The sequence below is a fragment of the Chionomys nivalis genome, chromosome 10, assembly GCF_950005125.1.
Source record: "Chionomys nivalis chromosome 10, mChiNiv1.1, whole genome shotgun sequence".
NCBI classification, from domain to species: Eukaryota; Metazoa; Chordata; class Mammalia; order Rodentia; family Cricetidae; genus Chionomys; species Chionomys nivalis.
The window spans coordinates 12,004,819-12,016,473 of record NC_080095.1 but is presented as its reverse complement, the minus strand read 5'-3'; the positions used below and the strand labels follow the sequence as shown (position 1 = coordinate 12,016,473).

Sequence of the window (11,655 nt, the reverse complement as noted above, 5' to 3'; positions counted from 1 at the left end):
GGAGAGGATGACATACAGGAAAATGTCTGTTCAGAGGGCATTGGAGCTATGTGCTATCCTTAGACTGAAATTTCAGACAAGTGATAGAAATGAGTTATATTTGAGCAAAAATGAGACTGATATCTTGGATGAGACAAAAGTTTAGGAGTTAAAGTTACTAACCTTTTATAAGGAGCAGTGGTATTTCAAAAGCAATATTCAATAATCCACATTAAGAATACTTTTTGAAATTTTCTCTATGTATCAAAGCTTCATATAAATTATGGAACACTCACATTAGGTTCTCTTAACAGTGGATGAGAAAATGAAATATTTTGTTTTTAATTTTGTGAGTAGTATAGTGTGCATGGGGACAAATGGAGACCATGGGTTCTCTAGCTTACAGGTAGGTATGCCTTAAAATTGTGGGTGCCAGAAATTGAAACTGTTTCCCTGCAAGAACAGTATGCTCTCTGAACCTCTGAGTTGCTGCCCGAATGCGCAGATGAGCAGTGGCATCCTTCCCTGTTATGTTTGCTGCAGCTCAGTTCTCAATAGTTGAAATACAAAACCAATCTGCATGAATATGGAGAGCCTTGTATCAGTAATAGCCAGGCATCAAGAGGACAAGATGACCACTTATCCTGTGCAACTTAAGAAGCTCATCTTAGGAAAAGTAAAATTAAGGAAATCTGATTATGGTTTGGACAGCGTAGAGTGAGAAGATTAATCAGTTAGTTGGGACTGATTATCCCAAATAATGAGTTATATAGAAGTTGACCTGAAGGCTCACGATCCAAAGGAGGAACAGAAGGAGAGTGAGCACGAGCAAGGAACTCAGGACTGCGAGGGGTGCACCCACACACTGAGGCAATGGGGATGTTCTATCGGGAACTCACCAAGGCCAGCTGGCCGGGGACTGAAAAAGCATGGGACAAAACCGGTCTCGCTGAACATAATGGACAATGAGGACTACTGAGAACTGAAGAACAATGGCAATGGGTTCTTGATCCTATTGCACATAATGGATTTGTGGGAGCCCAGGTAGTTTGGATGCTCACCTTAATAGACCTGGATGGTGGTGGGTGGTCCTTGGACCTCCCACAGGGCAGAGAAACCTGCTTGCTCTTTGGGCTGAGGAGGAAGGAAGACTTGATTGGGGAAGGGGGAGGGAATGGGAGGTGGTGGCGGGGAAGAGGCAGAAATCTTTAATAATTAAATAAATTAATTAAAAAAAAAGAAGTTGACCAAAGTTAATACGAACACATACTGTTTGCATATATGGACAATGTCAGTTTTAAAGTTAGACAGACCCCCCCAAAAAATAACTATTCATTTAGCCTGAGGAACCACTGCTTATAAGTTTGATGGGAAAGCTAATTTACTAAGACACAAATGCATGAAATGGGATCTGTCAAAAGCAATAATCAGTACTATTCTTCTATGGGAGCTTCTTGGTGTAGAAGGAAACTACGGGTATTTCAGTTTCCAGGGTGTTGTGGGAAAATGACTTTAAATTAGGGAAGCTGTGGATTCTCTATCAAGGTGTAAAAACAAAGAGGACAAATTACAGCTTTTTAAAAGTCCTCTAGCTTATAACTGAACCTAACATCCAACAAGGGTCATAACTGCTGACTCCTTTAAAACATCTGAATATATAATAAAATGTGTGAATATGTATGTATATGTGTGTGTATGTGAAGCATACAACTTTATATGTCATTCTATCTAATAACAAGAAGGAGATTTTTTTCTTAAAGGTCTTGTGGGAAAAGCTATTTGTTACAGTATTTGAACAAATAGAAAGTTTATTAGACTGTGACAGTGAAGAGTAGCCTCTAGAGAATTTTTTTTTCTTATTTGTGTTTGGAAGAGGAAAACACGGATTCTAATATTGAAACATATTCTCATGCAGCACAGTCTAGAACTTCTTATCTTATTAAGCAACCACATACTGGTTTTGGGAGACCGTGTTGGTTCCCAATACCCCCTGCTGGAAATGAGTGTCTCCATATGGAGGTTTTTGTACAGGCTCACACTGGAGTTCTCTCACTGTGTATCTGGCACAGTAATACATAGCTGTGTCCTCAGTTTGCAGACTGTTAAGTTTTAAGAAAACTTGGCTCTTGGAAGTGTCCCTGGTGATGGTGATTCGGGACTGGAGAGCTGAATTATAATATGTGCTTCCATCACCCAATATTTCTCCCATCCACTCCAGACCCTTTCCTGGAGGTTGGCGGAACCAATGTACACTACAGCTGGTTAATGAGAATCCAGAGACAGTGCAGGTAAGCGACAGGGTCTGTGAGGGCTGCACTAAGCCAGGTCCTGCCTCCTTCAGCTGTATCTGGGACAGGGCACCTAGGAAGAAGCAGCATCACCATCAGTTAATAACCCATAGATAAAAAACCTGGGTCCCTTTCCTGAAACCCTGAAGTGCTTACAGCTTGGAAATGTCACCAGGCAGAGGAGCAGCACCAGGACAGCCATGCTGTGTTGGAGGCTCTAGTCAGAAGGAGATGGGGCCTCTCAGCTTGGCCTTGGATTTCATCCTGAGCTTGAGGACTGTTTTGCATTGGGGGAGGTTCCAGAGTGCATAAAATGAAGCACAGGCAATGTTTCCAATTTCTCCGCCAGGAAACTGAGATTTGGTTTGTGTGTCTTAGTGGTACTCAATATTCAACATCAGGAACATTGCTGTGATGCTGTCTGGATTTCCAATTCCAGAGAAACAGGGAATATTATGAGTCATACAGTACATGCCTTAGAAGCAAAACATGGAAGTGTTTACATTAACTAGGTCCACATTCATTCAGTGAAGGCAGAGGAGGATACCAGGTTCTCAATGAATTTATGTATCTCTGTAACTTCCAGCAGAGAATTTAAATGATATTGTTATTGTTGGTGATCAGAAATCCTGTTTAAGGAACTACTTAAAATTCTTTGTCTTGGCCGGGCGGTGGTGGCGCATGCCTTTAATCCCAGCCCTTGGGAGGCAGAGGCAGGCGGATCTCTGTGAGTTCGAGACCAGCCTGGTCTACAAGAGCTAGTTCCAGGACAGGCTCCAAAACCACAGAGAAAGCCTGTCTCGAAAAACCAAAAAAAAAAAAAAAAAAAAAAAAAAAAATTCTTTGTCTTGGTATCTGTGCAATTGTCTCATTCTTATAACTTTTCAGGAAATAACTTGTAAGGAAGCAACTCACACACATTTCATACATGTGATTTCACATGTTTATCTGAAAGTAAATATTTGGGACTGATTTGGATCCCATCTTATTAGTCTCAGATTTCACCTTCTCACTTAGGAACATCCTACCTGGACACTAGTTTTCATTCCTCTTGATTTATGTCAGTCTATCCATGTACTTTCATATCTTTCTCTGTCACTCTCCTCAGCTTGTAACCAATTCAATGTTCCTAAATATGATTGTGGCTTTGGTCAGTTATGGGAAGCTCAGCTACTCATAACACTTCATAAAAAGCAAAAGCATGCAGCCATGTTTGCGGGTTATGTTCACTGAAGTAATAACAAGACAGAGAACATTAAGTGGTGACACGAAGAGAACTGGAAAGCAGATATGGACATGGGGAACCCTGTGTCTTGTTAATGCAAATCATGAGGGAAGAGAAGTGCAGAGCTGGAACTAACCTGTTCATTCAAGACTCAGGAAATATATATCTAATTTGGCCTTAGAGATGTCACAATTCGTGTCCATTATTTTTTTATGCATAGTCTTTTCACTTTTTACTGTGAGTTGCTATGGTAGAACCTGCTTTTGCCTTTAAGGAGACAGCCATCCTGTAAAAGCACTGATCATGTACAGTATGAGTTCAATGTTCCCTATATTTTTGAATGCTTCAGAATTATAAAAAGATTTTTTCAGACTTGATGTTTAGTATGCTTCATCTTGGGTTTGTTTGATAATTTCATTGTGGTTAGGAGTATCTCAGAAATAAATGCACATTTCTTATATTATATTGGGGAACTAGATATAAATCCACTCATTCATTTTTTTTTTTTTTTGTTCTTAGATACTTCAGAGATATTGTCTAAGTTAGGTTTCCATTTCTGTGAGAAGATACCATGACCACAACTGTTATAAGGAAACCACATAATTTAGGGGGCTTTCCTACAGCTCCAGAAATTCAGATCATTCTCATCATGGCAGGAAGAATGGCAGCGTGCAGAAAGTCATGGTGCTGTAAGAATAGCTGAGAGTCTAACATCTTGCAAGGAACAAGAAGTCAACTTACAGACTGGGCAGCATCCTGAGCATAGAAAACGTCAAAGCCTACCCTCCACAGTGACACATTTCCCCCATTCAGGCCATGCCCACTCTTGCAATGCCACACATCTTAAAAGTGTCAGTCCCTTTGATATTATGTGGGCCAATTTCATTAAACTCCCACAGAAAGTTTGTGTCCATATTCCATACTCTCTTACTCCTTGGGTTTCTCTTTTTCCATGAGACTCTCTAGAAAAAAGTCACTGGGAAAAGAGAATTTGCAAAGGGAATTCATTCATGGTAAAGCCACACATTATTTATTATTATCTTCTATTTGAGAGGTGTATCCTAATTTTTAAGGGATTATTCAGTCATTTGTTTAATTATGTAAAGGGGGTAGATGGATACTCACTTAATGATCATGTAGAATTAACAGTCCAGCCTGTCCACTTGTATGGTGGTCAAAAACTTTTTATATTACAAAAACTATGGTCATGCAACATCAGAGCATCGGACTTAGCTCCCAAAGTACAGTTGAAGAAAAGAAGGGGGGAGAATATGAACAAGGAAGTCAGGACCACAGTGGGTTGGTCCACCCACTGAGATAGTGTACATGATCTAATGGCAGCTCACAAAATCCAGCTGGACTGGGACTTAAAGAGCATGGGATCAAACTGACCCCTCTGAATGTAGCTGACAATTGGGGCAGACTGAGAAGCCAATGATAATGGCACTGAGATTTGTCTCTACTGCATGTACTGGCTTTTGGGATCCTATTCTAATTGGATACATACCTTCCTAAGCCTGGATGTAGGGGGAGGGCCTTGAACTTCCCACAAGGCAGGATACCTTGCCTTAACTCAGGACTGGAGGGAGAGCAGGGAAGGTGTGTTGGGGAGCAGGAAGGAAGTGAGGGAAGTAGAGGAAGTGGAAATCTTGCTTGGTATTGTTTATAAAGTAATAAAAAATAAATAAATAAACTAGGGTCATTAAGGAAAAAGGAACCTTAGTTGGAAAAAATACACACATTAGATTAGTATGCAGACAAGACTGTGATGTCATTTTCTTGATTAATAACTGATGTAGAGAGCCCAGACAGATGTAGACATTGCCATCCATGGGCAGGTGCTGTTCGTGAATTGAATAAGGAAGCAGGCTGCACAACCATGGAGAACGAGTCTATAAATTGAGTTTATTTGTGATCTCTGATTCAGTTCCCACTTTCAGGTCTCTGTCTTGATTTCAGGTCCTAATTTCTGTCACAGTAGTCAGTAATATTTAAGATTACACAAACACTTTCCTTTCCATGTTGCTGACCACGTTAGTAGATAACAGACTGGCACATTTAAAATTTTTTTCTGATGAGAGAATGGGGATGGGAATGGAGACAGTATGAACAACTGCAACCATAGTCACAACACAGTTACAATTTTAGGTACAGCCACAATCCACAATACACACATTCACACTCACACAGAGTAACACTTACACAGTTACAAATATTATTACACCCCAACAGTCACTTTACTGTTGCAATTACACATGCAAACACACACAGAGATACAGATGCATACCATACACTCAAATGTACATACACACACTTGCGCACACACACACACACCACCACCACCACCACCACCTCTACCGCTAACACATTCACATGTAGAAATATTTATTCATAAGCAGAGGGGCTTAATTTCTTTCTTCTTGTCTTTTTCACAGGGCCACTCTGGTTGACTTGGTCTCACTATGTAGACCAAGCCGATTTTGAACCATCTTACTGTCTAATGATTGAATCAAAGGTGTTCACCTTCACTCCCAAACATATCATACAGAGTTCTTAAAACATTAAAATAATTCTTTCATATAATAAGTTCTGATCATTATTTTCTTCCCTCTTTTCATGTCTTTCCTCTTTTACAACTTGCCCAACTCCATAACCATAATAGTTTTACAGCTAATTTTGGGACTGGTCTCATGTCATTCATTTTTATATTGACAATAAATGTTTTGAAAATCCAGAATTGAAAATGTATTTTCTTTTAAAATTTATTATATGATGTATATGCTTGTTTTATAGTTTACAATATTTTTTTATTAATCTTTACAATGAATAGTGCAACAATTCAGGGATGAGGAGATGGTTCAGTTGTAAGGTGCCTACCTCACAGAATGAGTGTTTCAGTTTGATTTTCAGCACTTAACTCTGATGCTGGTGCTGATGATTTATCCTTATATTCTCAGAACTGGTGAGGCAGAGAAAGGAGCTTCTCTGGATCTTGCTTTCCAACCATTCTATCTGACCCTCCTGAACTTCAGGTTTAGTGTGAGAGCCTCAAAAAATAATGTAGATGTCAACTGAGGAATACACTCAGAATCAACAGGTGGCATCTACACACATGTGCAAACATACACTGTGATAATTAGTGTTTCCATTCATTCAAACATTTCCCTTTCCATATGTTGAGCTTTTAGTTTATAGTTATTTAGAAGCAAGTAATGGAAACTGCAGACCTAGGTAGAGCTGATTGTTATGCAAAGCAAGAGCAAGACTCATCTGACTCACTGTATACTTATTCCCACTTCAAAACATTCTTCTGCCCTTCCTATTCTATGAATTATCATTCCTTCTCCAGTCATTCATAAGATTGCTTGTTTTAAGTGTGTTAATGTGAGAAATTATATCTTTTGGTATATAATTCTGATATTTTTCTTTTTAGTTTGAACTTGATTCTTAAACTTAATACCTTGTAGATGGAATGCAAGTACTATAACTCAGAGCTAGCCTAGCCCTCCCATTCTTTAAAATATCACATTTTACATCAGAAAATAATGTTTTGACTACAACATTAAAAAACAAACACCATTGGAGCACTGGACTGAAGTCTCACGATCCAAAGGAGGAGCAGAAGGAGAGTGAGCACGAGCAAGGAACTCAGGACCGCGAGGGGTGCACCCACACACTGAGGCAATGGGGATGTTTTATCGGGAACTCACCAAGGCCAGCTGGCCAGGGTCTGAAAAAGCATGGGACAAAACCGGTCTCGCTGAACATAACGGACAATGAGGACTACTGAGAACTGAAGAACAATGGCAATGGGTTCTTGATCCTATTGCACGTAATGGCTTTGTGGGAGCCCAGGTAGTTTGGATGCTCACCTTAATAGACCTGGATGGAGGTGGGTGGTCCTTGGACCTCCCACAGGGCAGAGAAACCTGCTTGCTCTTTGGGCTGAGGAGGGAGGAAGATTTGATTGGGGGAGGGGGAGGGAATGGGAGGTGGTGGCGGGGAAGAGGCAGAAATCTTTAATAATTAGATAAATTAATTAATAAAAAAAGAGATAAAAAACAAACACCAATCTCTCCAAGTTCTACTTGATAACCAGCACTTATGACTGCATTTAATACAGCAGAAAAATAGTATAGGATCAATATTTTGAGTACCAATGTCTAGAATGTAGAGTAGGAAGAACAAATAAAACCAAAGAAATAAAATGAGGCCAGGGGAAAGAAACTTCCTTCCCAGCTTGTGTCTCCCATCCACAATCTAGAGTACATTAAATAATAAAATAATCATGTAATGTAAAGATTCATAGAACATGCAGGAATCTCCCTATTTATATTCAATACCACATACTTGAATGAAATGGTAAAAAATAAGAATGTACTGTGACATGAAAAACTCATTGTCTGGAACCCTCTGAACTGAGGAAGGCAGGGGCTATTGAGTTGTGCTCTCCATCATTGGTGTTCTGATGGTCAATTTGGATCTTAAGCAGAAAGTGGATCTGGGTTGTGCTTAGAGCCTTTATAATGGAAAGGGAGGCCCCAGCTGTGAAGTCAATCCCCAGTCCAAGTCTCCCAGGGCAACTGACAACTGAGCTGGGCACTGAATCAGAGGTAACCTCAGTAATGTAAACTTTTAACATAGTATGAGAAAATGTACCTCTCTTAAGCAAATACAAACTCCCAGACATAGACTCAGACAGACATATAACAACAGAGGAAAACCTACACAAAGACATATATACTAGAGAAAATATATGTATGACAACATATTATTTGAATATCATTCTTTATAATTAAAATATCATGTTCATTCATAATATAGCGTGATAATATTGATACATCCAGTACCCTCTCTCTCCTGCATCCACTCTGGATGACCCTGTGTTCCCTGAGTTATGTGTTGTCCTGTGAACTGAAATTTCACAGTGTAAAGGGAAGCATAGGAGGTTTCCATTTCCCCTTCAGTAACTGACATTTGTTTTCTGCTATTTAGTAGAAATAGAAATGGATACTCAGGAACATTTTCCTGGTTCTGGCTGGGTTTCCAATTCCTAACAAACAAAAAATACTTTGAGTCACACTGTGCAGATCTGCCAGGAAAAAGATGGAAATGTTTAGGGTAAGTCCACATTCAATCAATGACAATAGAATAAGGTATCACTTACTCGATGTATTTGAATGTCTCTGAAAATTCATAAATTTGATTTAGAATATAATTGGGGCTCATAGAGATCAGAAATCATACTTATGAAAACTTAGAATTTATTCTTTTGGTATCAGTAGTGTCATCTTATTCTTATCCCTCATCTAGAAGATAACTTGTGACTTCTAACGTTTAGTACATGTGATCTCATGTGTTCATCTGGGATAAAACACAAGTGACTGACTTGGATCTGATCTTATTAGGCTCAGACTATTTACCTTCCTAATTAGGGACACCATACCTGGGAACTTGTCCTTGACCATCTTTATTTATGTCAGATTTTTCTTTTCTCTTCATATTTTTATATTTCTCACTTTGTCTATCCTCAGGTTGTAGCACATAAGAACTAGGTTTTATGATTACTGCATTGTTGATGGATGAGAAAGCCTGCAGTTAATAACACCTCATGAAAAGAAGTAGCATCCAGGCAGGCTTGAGAGTTATATGATCTGAAGTAATAAAAAGACAGAGAAACCTATGTGATGACAAGACATGGAAGCCAGGTATACTTCAACAGTAGGATCCTGCTTGCCTTGTGGAGAGGATAACTATAGAAGACAAAGGATTGAAGGGCTTTGTCCCTTGCCTTAGGAATATAAATCGCCAGGGAAGGGAAATGAGCTGTAACAAACCTGCCCTGTCAGTTCCCAAAGAACACCCTCCACTCCCTTTATTGGAATCCCACATGTTATGTCCCTCAAGTTGTGGTGCACAATATATTTACTGTGAGTGGCAGTGGGGGAGATAGAATTTAACATAGGTAAGACAGTCATTCTTGCAAATACTGATGGGGAATATTGATGCAAATACTGATGCAAAAACTCTATGATTGCTGTGTTCTAGTCATTTGTGATGTTCAGTAAATTAGAAGAATATTTTTTAGACATGTTTAGTATGTCACATCTTGGGTTCGTCTGATATTCTCACTGTGCTTTCAAAAATCAGGGAAGGGGTATCAGAGAAGTAAAGAAACATTTCTGATACTACATTTGGGAACTTGTTATAGGTCAACTTATTATTCACATATTTTTGACATTGTCTGTTGCAGAGATAGTTTGCATCTGTATTCTGTACTATCTTAATTTCTGGGTTTCTGTCTCTATGAATCTGCCTAGAAATAATTCACTAAGCAAAAGATTTTGCAAAGGGAATGAGTTAATGGTAAAGGAAATCGCTAAGCAAAAGTCATTTCAAAGGGAATGAGCTGATGGTAAAGCCACACATTATTTACAATTATCTTCTATTTAAGAGGTGGATCCTTACTCTTAAATGTTTCATTAGTCATTTTCAACTCTCTGCAACCTCAGCCACACATTCCAACACACAGACAGAGACACCCAAAGAGAGTGAGATTCCCACTTCCAGATACAGTCCCATAGCCATCATACACACCCACAGTCAGAAACACTCTCAGATTCACTGGTAGAAGGGATGACTTTTTTCATTTTTTAACAGGGTCATCTAGGTCTCTAGCTATGAGAGATTTTCTTGCTTCTGTCTCTCTATTGAATGTATTAAGACTATATTTCACTGTGCCCTACCATCAAATGCATTGTTGTCGATAATTAGCATTTATTTCCTTGGAAAACCTTCAATATAATATAGTCTGTTAATTATTTACATTCTCTCTTTTTTTTCAGATCCTACCCATTTCGCCATTTCCAGAATTCCATAATGGTCAGTCTTGAGGGTTATTTATGAGGACATATAAGGGTTTGGGTGTGAGGCATTCATTTTAATATAGACAGTTAATGGTTTAAAAATCCATAATCGGCAATACGTTTTCTCTTTTAAAAATTATTTTACAAGCCGGGCGGTGGTGGCGCACGCCTTTAATCCTAGCACTTGGGAGGCAGAGGCAGGCGGATCTCTGTGAGTTCGAGACCAGCCTGGTCTACAAGAGCTAGTTCCAGGACAGGCTCCAAAACCACAGAGAAATCCTGTCTCGAAAAACCAAAAAAAATAAAAATAAAAAATAAAAATTATTTTACAATACATGTATTTGTTTTTACATATTACAATTCTTTTATCAATATATAGTGATAATATCCAGGGCTCAACAGTTAGCTCAGTGGTAAGATGTCTGCCTTCCAGTATTAGTAGCTTAGCTTGATTCACAACACTTATCTTAGAATCTGGGTGTAATGGTTGATCCTGTATTCCCAGCACTAGAGGGGGTTGTGGCTGGAGGTTCTCAGAAACTTGCCATCCCAAGAATTATCTGCACATTTGTGCTCCAGGTTCACTGTGAGATCCTGTCTCAAAAATAAGATAGAAATGAACCAATAAACACACTCAGTCTCAACTCTAGCCTTCGGGCACATGTGCATACACAATGCAAACACAGTCTAGACAGTTGTGCTTTCAAGCCATCCAAACATTGTCCTTACCCTGCATGGGACTCATGGTTTATAGTTATTTAGAATTGTGTCATGGAAGTTGCAGACCATGGATGAAATACTTGCTATAGAAGTCAAGAGATAAACTCCTGGATACTTATTCCTTCTCAACAACTTTACAACTGCACTTCCTATTCTGGGGACTTCCATTCCTTTTCCAGCCATGAGAGTGGCTCATTTAAGTCTCTGAAAGTGAGATATGATATTTGTCTAAGTGTTTAATTCCTATTTTTAGGAGTGTTTGGTTCTTAAACTTAAGACATTTCACATGGTCACAAAGCACTCTATCACAGAGCTACAAGCTTAGATAAATATTTTAAAACATCACATTATTCTACAGAAAATATTTTTTGAAGACTGCATTTATGCACTACTAAAATATACACCAAGAACCACAATTTTTTCTTCATACCCAGCACTTTTACCAGATTCTGTAAAGGATCAATCTTCTGAGCATGGATGTCAAGAATGTTGGGGTAGGGAGGATAAACAATCGAAGAAAACAGAAGGAAGAGGACAAGGAAAAGTAGAGGGAAACTTCACGCTCAGCTGTTGACTC

At 39.0% G+C, this 11,655-nt stretch overlaps 1 gene segment (V, D, J or C); it reads right to left on the bottom strand.

The window, feature by feature from the left end:
* Nucleotides 1-1,918: 1,918 nt before the first annotated feature.
* Nucleotides 1,919-2,469, bottom strand: LOC130882871 (Ig heavy chain V region PJ14-like). The segment is given in 2 exon segments: nt 1,919-2,340; nt 2,424-2,469. Coding segments are annotated over 2 exon segments (468 nt in total).
* Nucleotides 2,470-11,655: the final 9,186 nt, after the last annotated feature.